Source organism: Pseudochaenichthys georgianus, chromosome 15 (assembly GCF_902827115.2).
Source record: "Pseudochaenichthys georgianus chromosome 15, fPseGeo1.2, whole genome shotgun sequence".
In the NCBI taxonomy this organism is placed as follows: domain Eukaryota; kingdom Metazoa; phylum Chordata; class Actinopteri; order Perciformes; family Channichthyidae; genus Pseudochaenichthys; species Pseudochaenichthys georgianus.
The window spans coordinates 17,163,576-17,184,685 of record NC_047517.1 but is presented as its reverse complement, the minus strand read 5'-3'; the positions used below and the strand labels follow the sequence as shown (position 1 = coordinate 17,184,685).

Below are 21,110 nucleotides of genomic sequence, written 5' to 3'. Positions count from 1 at the left end.
TGTTTCTTTATGTCACTGTATACACAACAGTGTGGCTTAATGGGGATCTGTGTTCTCCACATTGACAATCACCACGGCTTTGTCTTTTATACAAAAATTGAGTATGTCTTTGAATCATTCAGGTCATATAATTCAAAGGGTCCCTGACAGTCAGTGATGATTGCAAAGTAACAAAATACTTGTGAAAGATTTGTTTCCCTCAAATGACAATTTAGAGTGGTACAGTATGAGCACCCAGCTGTATATGATCTATCTTGCGTAACTTATTTGCATTTGCGCCCACTGTTAGATATTTCCGTTTCTGATAGGATGACTGTAATAACTTGTTTTCATTCAAATCTTGGCATGCTTAAACTTTCTATAATAAAGTTATAACCTTAGTGTGTTTGAATCTTTACAGTAGCTGCACATCTTTCAACAGTGACACGGGTTGGCCCTTCTTGTCTTCATGTTTTAGAACAATATTCTTGTCAAACATGTAACCAGTGTGAAAGTACAGCTAACCAACTCCCAATGTAGGATTACTTCAGCATCTAAAAGAAAGACCAGCCTTCTTACACATATTGTTCACATAAAAAAATAGGTTATAAAGAGATCTAAAGTCAGACTCATTTCGTATGATGGATGTTGACGTTAAAAGGTAATGCAATTAAAAAGAGATTACATCATATTTTAGTATTGTGGGTGTAGTCATTTTAACCATGCCAGTCTTTTTCTCACTGCTTTGTCTTCACTCCACTAAGCTCCACCAAATTCAGCTAATTTATTATGATCCTCGTGTGACCAAACAGGAAGTGCAGAGCTGTTTTATTTTTAAAGTCTCACCAGAGCAATGCAGCGAAGGTCTTACATTAGTACAGTTTCCTGTCAGCCATTAAATAAATTGTCCAGATAGAATTACTTCTTGGGTCACCATCTGTCCTATTCACGGTCCAAAGACTTTCACTTCCTTATCCCTGTTGCTGTGGTCGGTCACAAGTGGCGAAGTGTTGCACATCTGCCGAGCAGCACTGCTTCTCAGGAGGCTGCTGACATGTAGATCTGCTGGTGTGTGTGTGTGTGTGTGTGTGTGTGTGTGTGTGTGTGTGTGTGTGTGTGTCTTAGGGTGCTGCTGAGCTTGTTCCTCAAACATTTGTGTTTTTATGAGATCCTCTGCATTCCTCTTCTCTGTGGCCGAAGCTCTTTCAGCAGCCAATTGGATGTTGTGTTTAACCTGAGGGCTCCGAGGAGGGCCTGTTTAATCTCCCAAAGGTAAATAATCCGGCCTCCTCTGTCTGAACGCTTCGTTTTCCCACACTTTGTTAAGAGGTTCCTCAGAATTAGCAAGTTTCAACTAGAAAGTTGTAATTGTCGCAGTGTGGATTATTCAGACTCCAGATTTGAACTACCTTTAATCCTCCCTGGCTTGTTTGCGGTTTCCAGATGTGTGGACTCGAGTCACATGACTTTTCATCGAGTAAGACTACTACTTTTACAACAATGAATCTCATCTTCTCTTGAGCTTTTTACTTAAAAATAATAATGCCTTCCCCCAAGTCCATATATTTAAAAGTAAGTTATTTAAAGTGTGCACCAAATCAATACAAGCTTACAATTTCGCTATTCATTCAAAGCAATTTGACACTGGATTTCCCTGATACCCTTTGTTTGACCCAACGCTATCCAATCAAGATGCAGGAATAGAACTATAAAAACCTAACCTTATAGCATTATGCCAAATGTGCTGATCGAAGGTTATGGACTGGGGCCGCATTTATGTCTTGTTTAGGACTGAAACTGAAAGTTCAGGACTTGGGACTTGGCGGTCTTTAATGGGGACTAACTTCTGACTTGCAAAAACAATGACTTCATCCCACCATTAGCTGTTTCTGCCGGAATTCCTGACAAACTATTTCGGCACAAAGCCTGGCAGGAAGCAGCAAATGACATACCTCTGAAGGGCTTCAACCGAGAAGTAGATGCCCCCAACACACACACACAGACAGACATGCACAATGGGCCCTGAGGCATTTCCTTCCCCTTTAGTGAGAAGAGCCCTCTTTGTGTAATCGAAGCATTCTGAGGATACAGTAGCACTTTCGATCAACAAGTCCTTTCCCTTTCAATTCCTGGGCTCTTTGACAATGTGGAGTAGGTAGCTACATATTATATTTCTTGTCCACACCAGATGGTAGACGGTTGTCTTTGGTACTGAGGATAGTGTTGGGTTACTTAAATTGGTTATGGAACAGTGGCCACGTCTGCATTGAAACACTAATGGAGCTGCTTATAACCTGAGCTTGTAGCGCACAGGGGTCCCAGTGGACAGAAGACTCTACGCACACATACATGGGTACCAAAGGAACCCCCCTATGTTACCCTTGCTAAAAACCCTGCCTTCCCATCAGCCTAACATCCAAACTCTCCCTTAAGTGGTGTCCTTTTGTGTCTCTTCCTCTCCAGTCACATGGGAGGATTAGGAGTGACATCATTTGAGGTCATGGGTGTCTCTTGTTTCTTTGTAGTGGTCTTGGTTTGTTTGATGCCCTGCATTCCTGTCTTGATATACAGCTAGACACAGACTTTAAATAACTGTGATAGTAATACAACATTTAAAAAAAAGTGTAACAGGGTTTTACAATGATAGTAGTCTGAATGCCCCCAGTGTTTCACTATAAGCCCATGTGTGTGTGTGTGTGTGTGTGTGTGTGTGTGACGTGTGTGTGTGTGTGTGTGTGTGTGTGTGTGTGTGTGTGTGTGAGTGGGAAGAGAAAATTGAGAGCCAGAAGTGGAAGAGACAGCGGCGCAGCTGTACACAAAGGGGCTGTTGATACCCAACATTTCAGCGTGTCTCCCTCTCTGAATCCTACACATGATATGTGGTATTAATCATGTGGAGCTGCAGCAGGTGCTCTGAAGACACACTTTATCATCCTGCTCCATGTTCAGTCCAAATTCTGTTTACACTGATGTTTTACCCTCATTGTTAAGATTGGCCATATCTACTGCAGTAGTATTTCTTTCATGGCCCCGCCCATCATAAAGCTTTGATATTTTAGTAATTGAGTAACAATATTAGGGAAATTAGTTACATTATTAAGAACATGGACTGCGTGTTTCTTTACATTGCTCTGCTGTCCAAACACAAATTAAACTTTTCCCAATATCCAAAGTTGTTGCACACAAACAGTGGGACATTATTGATTTTAAATTATGTGTTTGCTTAAATGTTTCTGTTTTGGCCCTAATCTGAACCTCTCAATTTCAAAAGCTGCACTGATCAATACTATGTATCAAATCAAATAACAATTAATCAAATGACTGTTTACATAAGTAATGAGAGTTGCCAATATACACAAACTCAACTATAAGGGCTCTCGGTGAGGTTGGACCGCCGTCAAATAATGCGTCTTGTGCTTTATCAAAGTGTACTGGTACTATTCTTAAAGCTTGTTCCATTACCCCAAGTCTTTCTTACTTTCCCTGTAAACATCCATCCTCTAATACACAATGTTGCACCCCACAGAAAGAGAGTTTGTCATTTTGCTATCTTTAAATTAAATCTTAAAAGCCTTGCAAACATCAGAGCAGTCTGAGAACCTCTGGACTAGGTCAACATGGCTGTGTTTTCAAGGATAAACCAATTCAAATGTAACTTAAACAAATATTGTTCATGTAGGCCATTCCTCCACTGAGAGGCGTATCTCAACTCAAAATGACTGTGTGGCTTTGGTATTTCCCAACAGCTGGAACAGAACTCTGGGAACTGTCTGACATCTGCCAAAGTTTTTTGTCATTCAGTTAACAAAGCTAGCTTTAACAGCAAAGCCTGGGATAAGTCATTTTGGCCATATCACATCCATTACTTACAATCTGATATTTTTTCCATTCTTGTGAAATTGGCACATTTTCCTATGAGCTCACTCTTTACCTTCCTAATGACTGTGTTGTCCAGCTTAATGGTTAATATCTGCATTTACAGGTGGCAGAGCACCAGGGACAGCCGGCAGCTCCACTCGTAAGAGGCTCCATCGAAGACCAGGGTACATGAGAGGAGAGCAGTCCAGACTACAGAGCACTTTTAATGGGCAGGAGGAGGAGCAGGAAGAGGAGGAAGAGGAGGAAGACGAAGGGAGGACCACTTGCATTAGGAATGGGAAATCTGGGCGTCACACTGCCATCACTCAGGGGACAAGTGCACAAAGGATGAGTCTCACCCCTGCTGTCAAGGTGTCTGTAATAAATCAGCTTCAGCCTGATAAAGTCACATGTGGATCCTGGAAAAGTACGAGTTTTCTCTGCTCTGGAACTCGTCATTTCCCCCATGTGGACTACAGTGCCATTAATGGTACATCCAGCCATCGGGGTCCATCCTCTTTGTCCCAGAATGAACTCAGTTTTAGCCCGAGCCCAGCACTCCAGTCCTCCTCAGCACAGGACTCCTTTAACTCCAGCTTCAGTTTTATCCAACAGTCTCTAAACACCAGCCAGAAGACATATTCAACCACTGCCACACCACCCAGGGGACCAGAACCCCCATATCAGTCAACTCATGCACCTAGTTCCCCTCAATCAAAACCAGCAACCTTATCCATTGTGCACAATGTCTCAAAACAGTCAACTCCTTTCCAGTCACTGCCCTCCTCCTCCCCAGGTAGCCAGGCAAAGAGAGAGGAGCTGACATTAGGCAGTAGGTTTTGGCGGGAGTGTCAGTGGGGTGGCAGGGGGGCTACGCCTGACCAGCTTGAATGTGACTCCCCAGTTCTGGACATAGAGATCATCTCCTCACTGTCCTTGGACTCAGACACCGCCTCCGCCTCTTCCGTCACCTCAGGTTATGAGAGCGCTACGCCTGTCTCCGAGCAAGGCTGGGACAACCTGGTGAAGAAGTATGAGGGTGTGCTGCAAGACTGCCTCCAAAACAACCACACTCACACTAAGGTAGGCATGATGTGAGCTTGGGATGCAGGGCTGTTGTCACAATAGCCTTATTGAGTTTAAGTCAATTCCAAGACCAGGTTCAGAGTCAGAGTACTAAGGCATCTCAACATTTTATTTTTTGCACATCAAATGTAAGGGTACCACTTTACAATAAGACTACCCTTATAAAGGATTCATAAAGGGTTTATAATTAGGTTGTAAACACTTTATTAATCATTAAGAACCATTTATAAACCAGTTCTAACATAGTTTTCATACATCAACACAGGCTCACTATTCGGCAAGATGGCTAAGCCTTATATTGGCTACTTGGCGAGAATCAACAGATACCAAGGATGCTGGCTGATGAAGAAGACAAAGTAAGCTAAGTAGCCAATATAAGGCTAATAGCAGTACAGATAAATGTGGGCTCACTATTTGGCAAGCAACCGGTCACAGTTGCCCTGTTTATCTCATGTCATATAAAAGCTTATTAATTATTTAATAAATGAATTACAAACTATTCGTAAACCCTTTATAAGGGTAGTCTTATTGTAAAGTGGTACCCAAATGATATACCTTGTTTGTTTAAATCCTAAAAAGACTGAAAAGCAGTAAGAAAGTTGAAGAGAGTTAAAAGTTGGTGAACCCCTGTTTTGTCGTTGCGCTAAGCTAAGCTAAGCTAAAAAGCTGCTAGCTTAACACGAGAGAGAGGTATCCGTTTTTCAAATCTGACTCTAAGCAAGACATTTTACGAGAATTTGTTCAATAATGTCAAACAATTTCTTTAAGAGCATGAGCCAGCTACGGTAATAGTGTAGGCCAACGTGTTATTTTTTAATTATAAAGCTCACCACATATCACACATCTGCAGCTCTACACTACTCTATGTTTAAACACCAAACTTCTTACAAACAAGACTTTGTCCAAAATTACATAGAAAAGAGTGAGTTTAACCATCTCAGTTTTAATGTGATGAGCCTACTGACAACAAATAAGAATAAACAATGATTGGCCATTTCAAAACAAATGTTTTCATATTCATCTTTGACATCTCTTTGATGTCCTAATCCCCAATTTGAGAGGATTTTACAAGCCAAACCAAACAAGTGAAATCCCTCAAATTGTGTGTTGTAGACAAATGAGAAGGTACAGGAAACGTTGACTTTAAAAACACCAACATATTTCTATTAGTGTTACCTGATGAGATGCACTCTAAATAGCAATATTTAGTGACGATATTGAGGTTTTAAACTTCCTAGACTTACCTACAGATTGCTGACGTGGTGTCAAATTGAAATGGTCATTCCCCCTTCACTCTCTTTGCCTTGTGATGACAGTTTAAAGAGCATTGCCCTCTGGATTGTTGCATCATATGTTCTGTCTTCAGTCTATTGTGTGTCGCTTTTCAGATTGAGTCCATGATGTTAAAGCTGCAGAGGCTCCAGCAGAAAGCCATTTTGGATGATGACTATGATGCAGGTGAACTTGAGCCTTTCAATTGAGCCGTTTTTTTAAGGATTAAGTAGGACATAGTTTCAGCAGCTTCACATACAGTTCTCTTTGGGATTCTCAATTTATTTCAAGGTATTACTGATTTGTTCAGTCAGGACCCAGGCACTCATCTGTTTGACATTTAAGTAGTGAGAGGTAATGGGAATTAATTCAGTCGCTTTTATTGGATTTCTTGCTAACTGATAGTTATTGATCAAACTATGCTTTTGATAAAGCATGCAAGGCTGCACATTAATTCAAGCTGAATAAATGGTTTGTTGTGAACTGAGCGACTCACTGACATACTATCTTGACTAATGTGTCCTATCATGTCTACTATTAGAAGTTAGTACAAATAACTCTGGTTTGATGATTAGTTTATCAGTCAAGCTGAAACTAACCCTATAAGTGTTCTTTGTCTATCCAAAGCTGGAGTGTTGACTTGTCCGTATGTCCACATGTCAGTGCTCACACATCAGATAAATTAGCCAGGTTAAACTGGAGGTAGCCCAGAATGCATGCATGGGCTTTCCTGGGTTGTTTTAACTTTGAAGACTGCATGGGATAAATCCACAGTTTGTTGAACCAATGAAATGTAATCTTCTTTTACTGAAATGTTGTGACAAGAAATAATAGGATTTTCTTGCTGATGTAGATCTTAATGTTTTGCCCTCCGATGGCTTTTTGGGAGCCAAACAGAAAGGTGCATTTAAAAAAAATGAAATGAAGGATTCTGAAAGTTTAAATTATAGGAATGATATCTTCTTGGAAAAAGCAAGCAGAGAACTGTTTAGTAGCGAAAGTTTCTCTAAGTTTCTTCTAGTGAAGGTATCATTTTTTAATTAAATAATTAGTGATTTTGAATGCCAATGTGTTTTTTTAGTGAATGAGGCATACAGTATGCGTTATAATTTAGAGAGTAATCTGATTTCTGTAGTCACATTACGTTTCTACACGGACTCTCGGAATTGAAGATAGTTTCTAATAACAAAACCTTTTGGCCAATGTTGCTGCCTGTTATTCAGTGTGTGTGTTTGTGTTTTCAGCTGAACGTTTTGGGAAAAAGCTGGAGGAGCTGTGCAGGGAGCGAGGCGCTCTGAAGCTGGGTCTGCCCTCCAGACAGCCCAGCGTGGCTCTGTTCCTGGAGCGGCTCAGACAGGTGGTGCACAGCGCCCTCCAGAGGGCGGACTGCAGTCAGTGCAGGTCAGTCACAAAACAATGACTTTAGCTGCATTATCATTGAACACAAGACTCACACTGCTGTAGTAACACCAAGTTGGATATGAGCAGCATGATGTGTGGTGACAGAATTAATATCACAGCATTCAAAAGCTACTGTTGTGAAACTGAAGTAAAATCTTTCTCCCTCAGAGAGAGAGAGAGAGAGAGAGAGAGAGAGAGAGAGAGAGAGAGAGAGAGAGAGAGAGAAAGAGAGAGAGAGAGATGGAGAATGACTTTTTTTAGCGAAACGTGAAGTGAAATTAAGTACTAAATGTGACCGGATAAAAAGAAAAGATTCCCTGTTATGCTTTCAATTTCAGACATATTCAGACTTATTCAGACTTGTGTCATATTAATTATCACACATTTGATACTATAACATAGTGATTATTTGCACAATAAAACAAAGCACCAGATACAATTTGTTCTGGTGAGATTTATTTCAAAACAGGGTCTTATAGAATGAATCTCATCTCACTAGGAAGTATAAGCAGCCAGTTTTATGGGTAAAATTTGATTATAAACTCGGTCATGTGATCATGATCATTATTATGTCGTAGGACAGAGCATTTTGAGAGGGAAGACAAAAATAGCTCTTGCAACAGGAAGGAAATCAGTTGGGGCCTCTCTAGAGGGTATCCTGGACAAATGTAACCTCAAGCAGCGATGCCGTGTTTTCCACACATATTTGAATCTAAAAAAACATGCTCCCAAAGATTTAAGGTCACCTCTGTTAGACATTCTTCCATTCTATTTAATTGGGGCTGAAAAGCTAGAAGGAAAAGCAGTACGAAATTGGGTTCAATTCGATTTAGTGATATATAAAGGAACACGTTTTAATGTCCCAGTACACAGTACACAACCACATAAGCTCAACTCAAGACCTTGAAATGTGAAGAAGGTTAGAATTGTTTTAAAATATATTTAAAAAACATTGCTGAGGTTTGACTGTATTTTTTGGGGACTGGTTGTCAGGAAGGATGTGGAGCAGGATGCAGGGGAGAGGTCAGAATCATCACACGGTCCACTGCATCAAAAAGATCGCCTGATCCAGGAGAAACGGCTGATAGAGGTAAAATTAGCTCACATTATGTCATTAAGGCTTACAATGGTATTTTCTGACACTATGTGGAACACGTGTGTAATACAATACTGATAAATGCTAAAAACGTATAGAAAGACTTCTAGTTGTGTTTAATTGCAGGGTAAGGAAAGTTTGTGTACTTGAATATAGTGCCAAATGTACTTGTTAGGATAGTTAAACTAAAATTTTGTTTGATATGCTGATTTTAAAACAGACTCTAAAAACTTCTTAAAAACAGGAACTATTTTTCCAACTAAAACTGAACTATTATAAGAACTATATCCTGGATAACAGCCAGAGAACAGAACATTGATAAGTACCTGATAATGAACACCAGGGTCATTAATTAAACCTGTGCAGGTGGAGATAGCAGAGCTGCAGTGGAGGCTGACGGAGCTGAGGGACCGCAGCCGAGGCCTGGAGCAGCAGATCCAGCAGGAGGCGCAGCAGGTGGAGGCCGAGGAGCTGGAGGGCTCCGTGCTGCAGGGCCGCACCGTGGCCCAGCTCCGCGACATGAGCCGAACCCTGCAGGACCTCGTCACCTCTGAAAACCGCACGCAGATCACAGTTTCACCTTCAGCCTCCCTACTCAGGTCAGCCTCACATGATTCGTGCTGAATATTTTCTGTTGACTTTTGCATCAAATCACTTGATTTACATTGCAGTAAGTGTGCAATCCGAAGAAACTGTATGCACACGTTAAGTGATTGATTACATGCTTAAATAACTAGTAAATGCCCAAGAAGAAAATACAAAGAATAATTCTAAAATAATTTAAAACATATTTTTACATTAATGCTTATTCTGATTAGAATGATTGTGGAAGACATTTTTTCTGATTAAGATTAATCATTATAGACATAACCTACTGTTCCCTGGCACAATATTACATTTTAAGATAATGTCTTCATTTCAATGCAATCAGTGCATGAGAGACTCAAATTCAAAAGAGGAAACATCTCTTGACATACGTTTCACAGGGTTTTGATGAACAGAGAGTATGTGCACCTGCTCTACATAGTCCATCACTATTGGGAAAATGAGCAAATGTAGGTGGAAAATGTAATTGTCACATTGTGCCTTGGGAGTGTATTGTGAAGAAACATCGTCACACATTCTATAGTTGCATTTCACACCTTATTGTTAAGTGTCTTCCTATTGGTCACTGGAAACAAGCGTTGATTGGATGAGACTAAACAGTATTACTCGAAAAAATAATCACTGCATTTAAATTATTTATGCATTTCTGTCTTCATCATTTAACGTAATACTTTTACTGCTGGGTAGCTTTATTAATTATAACACAACATATTATTATTAGTTGAGTTATACATATATGGAAAATGTTTGTAGAAAATGTAAATACTCAAATGAAGTAGCTGAAATGTATACTTAAGTACAGTTATTTAGCCAGTTACAATCTACAACTGGCTAAAGACTCCACTTGAAGTTTAATGTATTGTTAATTATTTCTATGAATAGATAAGTAAATTATTGTTATGTTAGGTTCTGTATATATTAATATACATAATGAATCATATGAGACAAAATACACTTCAACTATATGCTCACAGTCCTGGTCAGGTTTTTCTTTGACAGTAAATGAAAGTCAGGTGTACTAATTTCTTATCATCCAGTTGACAGTTCTCACAGTTCCTGCAGTACTGTCAGTCACCAGGTGGGGCTGCTGTAGAGCTGCAGTGGTAATAACAAAACACCAATCCTCAGTCCTAGGATGTTTTCCCTGTATCAAGTCATTTAATTTCCTATCATAAAACTAGCTCATTTGGAGGAGGATGTGTCAAAGCAGTTCCTATTTCGCAAAATCTTTGCTTCCCAGCCTTAGCCGCCCTGCAACAAACGATATTCTAGTCTCTTGCCAAGAAAGTACAGCAGAGTCAAAAAGCACACCGTCATGTTTAAACCCAATTGAAATTAAAAGCATAGAGAAGCTTATCAAATTGGGGAATACATATGTAGTATTTCCACATAAAAAAAACTAAATTGCATACTCTTGGATGTTTGGGAGGGGTGCACTTGCAATTTTTGTAGAAATCTAAGGCCTTGGGTGTGAGAATAAGGCAATAAACGTATATAATATTTTGTTTGTATTCAGGTTCAAAGAGGATGCATTAAGCAGCCACAACCCAATTTTTCTTTATTCCACCCATTCCATGCTGTGCCCTCAATCCTCTTCTCTCACACCTGCTTGAACCTGCTTTGAATTTTAATGGTTTTTCTCAGATGCAAATGATTATTTTGCATCATATCCTCTGAAGTTAATAGCTTGCAACAGAGCACCGTGGAAAGCCTCTCTGTCTTGCCACTCATTAAAAAGACATGTAAATTGTACTTATCACCTTCTCGGTGGCGTGACCCACCCTCCCAGGCATAATTTGATATCTGACATACTCTTTCCCCAACTGGAAAGCATTTATTCTTGATGCTGATTGAAATTGCGGCCTCAGATTGGAAATTAAGCTGCACATCTCCAGGTGTCATCCTTTGGGTCATTGCGATTGTTGTGCTTCCAGTTCCCTTTCCAAATAACACATCACATAAAGATTCATTTCCTAACTGGATTAAATAAATCCACCCTCTTCAGAGGAGCTGCATCCCTGAAATAAGGTGCAGTAATACTGATGTCCAGAGACAACATCTGAATATGACTCAACCTGAATATCAGCTTGAATAACATAAAAAGGGCACACACATTTTGTGATACGAGTGGATTGGGACCTCAAGGTGACTGCATAATGGATTTTATGCTCATTTTACCCCATCTTCTAATTGATTTATATCACTGTCACGGAATAATGTGACCTTAATGGTTTGTCTTGTTTACATTCATTTACAGTAATAGCATCTCTGACATTACCCTTGATATCTGAAACTATCATCTAGACCAGCGGTTTTCAAAGTGTGAAGCGCGCCTCCCCTAAGGTGTCGGCGACTGACATGCAAGGAAGAACGGCTGTCCACAGGCTGTTCCAACTTTAACTTTAACAACTTTATTAACTTCCAGGGTAGTGAATTGAACATGCAATTGTAATTGGATGTGTGGTATATTTTCATGCACGGACACGCATGTTCCACAACACACAAACTGAACAACTGTGGTGACACATTATTAGTACATAATTCACCGTGTGATTAGTGTGTGTTGCAACCCGGACCCGTTAGTGAGGGTACCGGGGTTTGTTGTCATTCATGCTAGCTTGTCATACAGAGCAGCACATGTACTTACCGTGTCTTGATTAACGGATAATAAAGTGTGGAAGTCCATTCTGAATACACCACCTCTGACTCCCTTTCATCGGCTCTACGCTGGTAACCCTGACGTTTTCGTGAAAGTTTCCGAAGACTTAATGAACATGGCTGATCGCGATGTTTTTGGGAGCTGCTGCGGCGTGGTTCGCTCACGTGGAGGCATATTTTGCCTGCCGACAAGTCCGTGACGGGGACTTGAAATATTTCCATGTGGTAGCTGCACTGGGAAGCTCCACATCATCCAGGTTGGTGGGATTTATCGCAGACCCCCCACACCATCGCAAATATGAGGCGATTAAGGCCCTTCTCCTTAAGACATTTAGCTTATCTGCTAAGGAGAGGGCCCGCCAGATTCTTGACATTCAAGGCCTAGGAGACAGCAAGCCATCTCAGCTAATGGAGAAAATGCTAAATCTGCTAGGGGGGGGGAACACCCCCGGATTTTGTTCATGGAGACGTTCCTGCGCCACTTGCCTTCCCGGGTTCAGACGGCGCTAGCCAACACGTCCATTACGGAGCCCCGTGCCTTGGCTGAAGAGGCCGACCTTTTTTCCCTGGCTACCCAGCAGTCCGGTGCAGAGGCGCTAGCTGTGACGCTCAGCGCCCCCTCAACAGTTAAGAAGGCTCGGGGGAGGCTGGACGTGAAGGTACCAAGCCGGCGTGGGGACATAGGAGAGTGTCTTTACCACGCGCGGTTCACACATTATGCGGCCGCTGTATGAGGCTTTGAAGGGTACGACACCCCTTCCAGACGAGCAACTGGACGGCAGAAGCTGAGTTTGCTTTTACGGAGGTCAAGACCGTGTTGACTCAGGCGGCCCTGTTGGCGCACCCGTCTTCCATGGCTCCCATCTCCATTACCACAGACGCATCGGACTACGCCGTTGGTGCGGTGCACGAGCAGTGGGTGGAGGGCGCTTGGCAGCCACTCGCCTTTTTCAGCCGTCAACTGACGCCCAGGGAACGCAGGTACAGCGCCTTTGAAGGCCAGTTGGAGGCGCTCTGTTTTCGAGGCGGTGCACGACCTGTCTCACCCCGGCGGTAAACCTTCGGTGCGCTTGGTGGCTGCAAAGTTCGTCTGGCGGGAACTAAAAAAGGACATGAGGACTTGGGCTGGTGAGTGCGTGGCTTGTCAACGCGTTAAGGTGCATCGCCACACGAAAGCCCCTTTGGAACGTTTCATTGTGCCGGAGAGGAGGTTTGACCACGTCAACATCGACCTAGTGGGTCCATTGCCCTCCTCTCAAGGTTTTTCCTACCTCCTCACCATGGTGGACAGGACGACCCGTTGGCCGGAGGCGGTTCCTCTCGTGTCGACGTCGGCGGCTGACATAGCCCGGGCTTTCATTGCAACGTGGGTGTGTCGGTTTGGCACCCCGTCGGACATTTCCTCTGACAGGGGTTCGCAGTTCACATCTGAGCTCTGGAACGCTGTGGCATGTGGTCTGGGGGTTAAGCTTCACAGGACAACCGCTTATCACCCTCACGGCCCGTCTACACTACAGCGTCGACAGCGTCGAAAGCTCCAATCTGCCTTTTCACTTTCAATGGGGTGACGTCACGTAGCCGCGCTTTTTCGCCGAACTGAATTGTGGGTAGCAGAGCGGTCCGTCTCAGGCGACAGAAGTTGAACAATGTTCAACTTCTGACGCCGGAGTAGCCAGCGCCAGCCAATCAAATCCCGTTTCCCAAAATCTGACAGCTGAAGCCGTAGCCAATCAAACCGCGTCTAAGCTGGGAGAGATATCCCGCCGTTCATTTCTATATTTCAAAAAAAGTTGGAGGAGAAACTAATTATCGCCGTAACAAATCACCCGGTTTTGTATGACCAGACCCTCTTCACCTACCGGGATACAAACCGGAGGAACCAGGCATGGAGGGAGGTGGCAGAGACAGTGGGGGAAACTGGTAGGTTTTCGCCTGTTTGGGGAGTTTATATATATATTGCTCGCATAAAATCCCCGGGGGTTTTTGCTTTGTATGTCGGGGGCGGGAGATTCATGTGATTGGTTGTTGGTCGTGTTGCTTTAATAAAATCCCCAAGCTCCAGACACGCCCAGCTCCAAGCTATTTTTGAAGCTGTAGTGTGGACGCTCCGTCAGGCTAACGGCCTCTGTGAACGTTTCCATCGCTCCATGAAGGCAGCACTCAGAGCCAGCCTGAAGGATGGAAATTGGGTCGACAAGCTGCCTTGGGTAATACTGGGCCTGCGGACCGCGCCCAAGGAAGATCTGCAGTGTTCCACAGCTGAGATTGTCTACGGTCAGCTGCTGAGAGTTCCAGGGGATTTCCTCCCTAACACATCAGTTCCCTGGTCAGCGTTGGCGCAGCTGGTTTGCCTGCAGGACGCCGCCGAGGCTTTTGCTCCGGTTCCCATTGCCCAACATGGTACTCAGGTATTCCGGGTTCCCGCAGATCTCCGCTCGGCAGAGCACGTCTTCATACGGCACAATGCGCACAGGGGTCCTCTACGGCTTCCTTACGATGGACCTTTCCGAGTTCTCATTCATAACACTCCGTTCGATGTCTCACTATGGGATGCGCCTCATCGCGGAGCAAACAGAAGCATCAATCTCATTACGCCAATCCCCATTGGCTGGTGATCTTGACGTCAACGTCAGGGGAAATCACCCCCTATAAGTAGCTTGCGCCACGACGCATGCGTCATTCAAACACCTCTTCTCGCTTCAGAGCACATCTCGAACGGTAGCCGGGCTAGCTTAACAGTCCACATACCGCCTATGGAACCGCTGGTGGCAGCCCACCTCCTACCGAGGATGGGCCCGTCACCGAGCAGGAACCCCACACTGCCAGCAAAAACAGACCGATTCCAGTCGACCATGACGGGCCTACAAAGCTGCAGCATTGTCCGCCAGAGCTCTGAACGTTTCCTCGATGCTAACCGCGTACCAAGCGGAGCTCTGTGAGGATCTGTCGAGCGATTCTGGACCGGCCACTCTGGACGAGATAGCCGCGGTCACAGACATTTGTCTTCGTGTCCAACGCTGCGCCGTCCAGGCCACGGGCAAAGTGATGGGGATCATGGTGGTGCAGGAAAGAGCTAGATGGCTCAACCTCACCAACCTCCCGGACCGGGAAAAAGAAGATGTGCTGGATATGCCCATCGTTCCCGAGGGAATTTTCGGCTCCGCTCTCGCTTCCATGCAGAGGAGGTGCGAGTCGAAAAAGAAGGAAGACGAGGCCCTCCACCTCTGTCTCCCTCGAAGGGTCCAGCCGCTGCCTCCGCAACAGCGACCCTTCGCCCAAGCTGCTCCGAACCCTGTTGGATCTAGAGTACCAGATCAGCAGAGGTCGCAGCCCGCCCCGAGTCCCCAGCCCAGGCAGGAGACGAGGGCGAGTTGGTCTAGAAAATCTCCGGTCCCGGCTGCAGCCCAGGCGCAGCCAACCCAGAATTTCGGCCAGCAATCAAGGAGGAAGAAGCGAGCGGCATGACAGCCCCTCCTTCTCCCCTCTGTGACAGAGCTGGAAGTTCCTTCTCCGGCTCGAATTGTGTTCCCGCTGCCTCGAGAGATGCCTCAACGCCATCCTCAAGTCCGCACAAAACACATGTCACATCATTATTGTTTGAATAAACCATTTTCCGCTGACGCATCCAGGCTTCGGCCAAGGGCGCAGCTCAAAAATATGAAAAGAAAAACAATAAACAGTCCGTTAACCATAAATCCCCTTCTGAGAGCAGCTACGGCCTCTCTCAAAAGGCGGATAATAAACGGGTCTGTGAAGGCACCACCGCCATGCGCAGTGCCGGTTGGGGCTTTAAGGGCACTACCGCCACGTGCGCACGCAGTGCCGGTTAGAGCTGTAAAGAACGGCCCGTCAATCCTTTCCCTTTTGAGAGCAGCTACGGCTTATTGACGGGTCCGTGAAGCCACCGCCACGTGCGTGCGCAGTAACGGTGGGGACTGTTGAAATGGGGTACCACCGTGTTCAGACACTAGAGGGCCCCATAACACAACAAACAGAGTCTCAGAGGGCAAGAGATGTGACATCTCCGCTGGCTCTAAGGAGCACACAGTGGAAGATGCTCACAACATCTGCTTGGGTTTTCAAGACAGTAACACGGGGTTACAGACTCCAATTCGCTGTCACCCCCCCTCGTTTCTCGGGCATTTTGTATTCACAAGCCCGAGGAGAGTCAGCCCATATTCTAGAGAGAGAGAACCTCTCACTTCTAGAAAAGAGAGCTATATCTGTTGTACCTGCCGAGCAGAGTCAGAGTGGTTTTTATTCCAAGTACTTCCTCGTCCCCAAACGAGGAGGGAACGGTATCCGGCCAATACTGGATTTGAGGGTTCTGAACAAATATCTAAAAAGATATAAATTCAGAATGCTCACTCACACATCTCTGCTGCGTCTCGTGCGACAAGATGACTGGTTTCCATCAGTCGACCTGAAAGATGCGTATTTCCACATCCCAGTATATTATCCACACAGGAAATATCTGAGGTTCGCATTTCAGGGGATCTGTTACGAATACAGAGTACTTCCCTTCGGTCTGTCTCTCAGTCCAAGAGTGTTTGTACGATGTACGGAAGCCGCGATAGCCCCGTTAAGACAACAGGGTATTCGCTTGGCGACCTACCTGGACGACTGGCTGCTTCTCGCACAGTCGGAGCACGAGGCTATTACGCAGACAAATGTCCTCGTAAAGCACCTGCTCAACCTGGGGTTCATAATAAACACAGAGAAGAGCATGTTGTGCCCCGCGCAGACTATACTCTTCCTGGGTTACGCCTGAACTCGGTGCCCTTTACAGCCTGACTGTCAGCGGAAAGAGTGAAAGCTTTCAGAGCTTGTCTCGCTCATTTCCAGCTGCGCAAACATGTTCTCTTCAGATCATGGCTGCGGTTACTGGGGCTCTAGGCGTCAGCCATCCTGGTCGTACGACTAGGACACTTACACATGAGGGAGTTTCAGCGCTGGGTAGCCGCCTTAAAACTAAACCCTGCGCGTCATGGCGCGGGGAGGGTAATGGTTACTGTGAAATGCGTAACGGCACTGGGACTGCACCCGACTTTTCTAGTACGGGACATGCCTATGGGTGCTGTCCTTTCACGAAGGGTGGTCACCACAGACGCATGTCTGACAGGTTGGGGAGGTATTTATGAAGGCCGCCCGGTGAGGGGTCTCTGGAGCAGAGACCTCCAGCGGGCACACATAAATTACCTGGAGCTTTTAGCGGTGTTCCTCACCCTAAAGCACTTCCTGCCTTTTCTCAGAGGACACCATGTCCTCGTGAGGACAGACAATACGACGACAATATCGTATATAAACCGCCAAGGGGGTTTGCGTTCTCTCCAGTTACACATGCTGGCACGCAAACTGATCCTATGGAGCAGCGGGCGTCTCCTCTCTCTGAGAGCGACGCACGTACCGGGTGTGTCGAACCTCGGGGCTGACTTACTGTCCAGAGGTGCACCACTTTATGCAGACTGGACTCTACATCCAAGGATTGTGAGTCAGCTGTGGGTGCGTTATGGTAGAGCCACGGTGGACCTGTTCGCATCAAGAGAAAATGCTCAGTGTCAGCTGTTCTTTTCGATGCGCGACCTAAACGCACCGTTAGGCGTGGACGCACTCGCACACGTTTGGCCTTCGGGCCTCCTGTACGCGTTCCCACCCCTGGCTCTGATTCCCCAAACTCTGGCAAGAGTGAGGGAACAACGCCACACACTTATTCTGATAGCTCCGCACTGGCCCGCTATGTACTGGCTGGCGGAGATTTATCAGCTGCTGTGCGGGCAGCCATGGCAGCTCCCACTACGCAGGGACATACTGTCCCAGGCGGGGGGTGAGATTTTTCACCCACACCCAGAGCGCTTGGCCTTATGGGCCTGGCCCGTGAGTGGTACAACCTGAATATAGTGAGACTCCCTCATAGGGTGTTAACACTATTCAGAGTGCGAGAGATTCCTACACCAGGTCTCTCTAACATCGTGCTGTTACTGGCCCTGGCTTCCGCCAGGCGAGCCAGTAAGGTTTTCAGACACTGTCTGTACATGTACCCAATGGATATTGAGACATTTCCTCAGCTGCTGGGTCCCTACGGGGAACAGCAGCGGGATTTGCTGTGTCCAGTTTGTGCTTACGCACCTATATGGACAGATCAGGGGTGTTTGTCATAATGACCAACTCCTGGTGTCCTGGGCTAACCCTTAAAGGGGGGCAAGCCGGTTACTAAGTAACGGCTCTCCCACTGTCGTGTGGAGGCTATTGCTTTGAGACCCTTACGAGTCAGAGTTTGCAGGCACCTTCGGGTCCGCGATCTCTTTCAAATCAGGGTCTGGCTGCATCCTGGGCTCTGTCCAGGATGTCTCCCATCCAAGACATCTGTGCAGCGGCAAGCGGGTCTTCGCCGCTCACGGTTGTCTGCTTTTACAGGCTGGGCGTATCCGCTCCAAGCGTGGCCCGAGCAGTGCTGGGCACCTTGTTGAGTCGGGACTCCACCTGCTAAATTCCGGTTGGTCGGTGGTCTTCGAGATAAGCTCGTCTGGCAATACGGGAGCTACAATATCCCATAGTGAGACATCGAACGGAGTGTTATGCATGAGAACTATAGGTTACTTACGTAACCCCAGTTCTCAGAATAACATGAAGTGAGATGTCTCACCAGACGGCCCTCCTTGCTATGGTGAAGCGAGAAGAGGTGCTTATTTTGAATGACGCATGCGTCGTGGCGCAAGCTACTTATAGGGGGTGATTTCCCTGACGTTGACGTCAAGATCACCAGCCAATGGGGATTGGCGTAATGAGATTGATGCTTCTGTTTGCTCCGCGATGAGGCGCATCCCATAGTGAGACATCTCACTTCATGTTACTCTGAGAACTGGGGTTACGTAAGTAACCTATAGTTTTGGAGCACGGGGATAAACACCTCGTGGTCGACCTGGGTGGTAAGGCCGAGCACGTCTCCGTGGACCGGGTGAAGGTGGCCCATTTGGATTTGGGCCAGCCGGTGGTGCTGGCACGACCTCCGAGACGAGGGCGCCCCCCAGCCTTGATCCCTGTCACGGAATTGAGACCCGTTGTTCCGGTCTCGCCTCTTCCGGAGGCCGCACAGGCAGAGGTCGTTTTTCCGGCTCCCGTGTTGAGGAGTTGTGGGGGTCAACCTGTTGTTCCTCCCCGCCACGCTGACTTTGTTTACGGGTGAATTATGGGGGGGCTCGTGTGGTGACACATTATTAGTACATAATTCACCGTGTGATTAGTGTGTGTTGCAACGCGGACCCGTTAGTGAGGGTACCGGGGTTTGTTGTCATTCATGCTAGCTTGTCATACAGAGCAGCACATGTACTTACCGTGTCTTGATTAACGGATAATAAAGTGTGGATGTCCATTCTGAATACACCGCCTCTGACTCCCTTTCACAACACTCAATTGTCCGATCGCTACCGTGTCCTTGTGATCTTTTTATAAAAACAACAACAAGTGCACGTTACTGATGCAATATGGTTGAGACCATTCAGGCTTATTCTAGAGGGGTGCAAGGAATAGTCCAAGTAGTGGGGGAGTTGTATACAATATGTTACATGCAGGTTACATGTAACATAAAGATAAAAACGTTTAAAAAAGTTATTGTTTAATGTTTTAAGGAGGTGACGCTACTCAGCCAATCAAATCGGTGCAGTCAGTGAGTCAGCACGATAGATTCAAACCATAGATTCAAACACACATACAGAGACGGGAGGAGAGAAGTGTACCGTCGGAGTAATTTCAAATGGCGGAAGGTAGACAGCGAAAACAGAGCATTTAATGACATTTTCTCTTACTGGACCTCTTTGAAATGCAATTTCTAAATACTCCTGCATTATAGCAATAATAATAATAATAATAATAATAGCAATAATAATTGGGAGGGGGGGGCAAGGCTGTTCTTATGTTCTCTGAGGGGAGGCTCACCTTCCCACACTTTGAAAACCCCTGATCTAGACAGTTGTATAATGGGCCAGTCAATGAAAACCATTATTGCAAGAACAATACAATTGAGAAAACGTAATACTGCATGACGGAGGTCAATTCGAACTGACTTTAAACTTTGACTAAGAAACAAATCATCTCACAGATTAGTCTTGAGCGCTAACCAGATTTACCACTTTATTTCAAGCTGTAAAAGACAACTACACTATTTGAGAAACAGTGGTGTCTCAGTTCCTTGTTTGACAATTTTACATTTAAAAATGTGACAAGCAATTTTTCTTTTGGCATCAAGACTAAAACAGTGACTGGAGAATAACAACAGACAGGACTACTCAATACTACAGACAGGATCTGATGAATGGTGAACTGTTACTAGAGCTAAAACAATAAGTAAATGAAAGGGATAGTTAGACATATTGGAAAATCAGCCCGGAGTTAGCTGAGAAGATTGATGCCACTCTCATGTCTGTTAGATACAGAAAAACAGCCAGCAGCGGGTAAGAGGTCACTGAATCCAGACAAAAAGTAGTCTGGCAGTTACTTCCATAAAAGCACAGTTTCTGTTGTTACACTACAGCTTTTGAAGGAAGATAGATTTTGTAACGACAGAGCCAGGCCAGCTGTCTTCCCCCATTTCCAGTCTTTATGCTAAGCTAACTAGCTGCTGGCTTGAGCTTCATATTTTAAGGACAGATGCAACAGTTATTGACCTTTTCCATCTGATTCTAAGTAATAAAGCATCAGAGTTTTAATGATATCAAAATATTCAAATTTGTTGTCGCTGGTTGATAAACCGCACTATACTAGAGTTTACTGATATACTTATATTTCCTATTATTGACATATAATGATTTCTCTTGAAGCCCTCAAAAGAAAGAATCAACCTCTAATACTACACTGTCACATTTTTATTTCTCTTTTTGCAGACTCCAGGAGCAGGAGCAGGCATTGAATCTGTCCATCAAGGAAGCCACTGCTAAAGTAAGCCACTGTTCCTCTGACCCGATTAAATCCATAGCAGCTCATCCTCCCCTCAGCATGCCAACAACGACTGAATGTGTGTGAATATGTAATGAGTATTAAGTCAAACTAGAAAGCATGTACTGTGTGCCAACGTCTGTGTATAAAATATGCATACATATTGTTAGTGTCTGTATTATACAAATTATTTATTTGAGAAGGCAGAGAACTGTCCATAGTTGCA

The 21,110-nt window shown here is 45.0% G+C and overlaps 1 protein-coding gene across 1 annotated transcript in view; it reads left to right on the top strand.

Moving 5' to 3' along the window:
- The window catches only part of disc1 (DISC1 scaffold protein), a 65,039-nt gene that overhangs the window by 906 nt on the left and 43,023 nt on the right, over positions 1 to 21,110 (top strand). The window contains exons 2-7 of the mRNA XM_071205621.1: positions 3,962 to 4,920; positions 6,312 to 6,381; positions 7,440 to 7,596; positions 8,590 to 8,686; positions 9,059 to 9,291; positions 20,833 to 20,887. Of these exons, the coding sequence (XP_071061722.1) occupies positions 3,962 to 4,920; positions 6,312 to 6,381; positions 7,440 to 7,596; positions 8,590 to 8,686; positions 9,059 to 9,291; positions 20,833 to 20,887 (1,571 nt within the window). The remainder of the gene's footprint in view (positions 1 to 3,961; positions 4,921 to 6,311; positions 6,382 to 7,439; positions 7,597 to 8,589; positions 8,687 to 9,058; positions 9,292 to 20,832; positions 20,888 to 21,110) is intronic.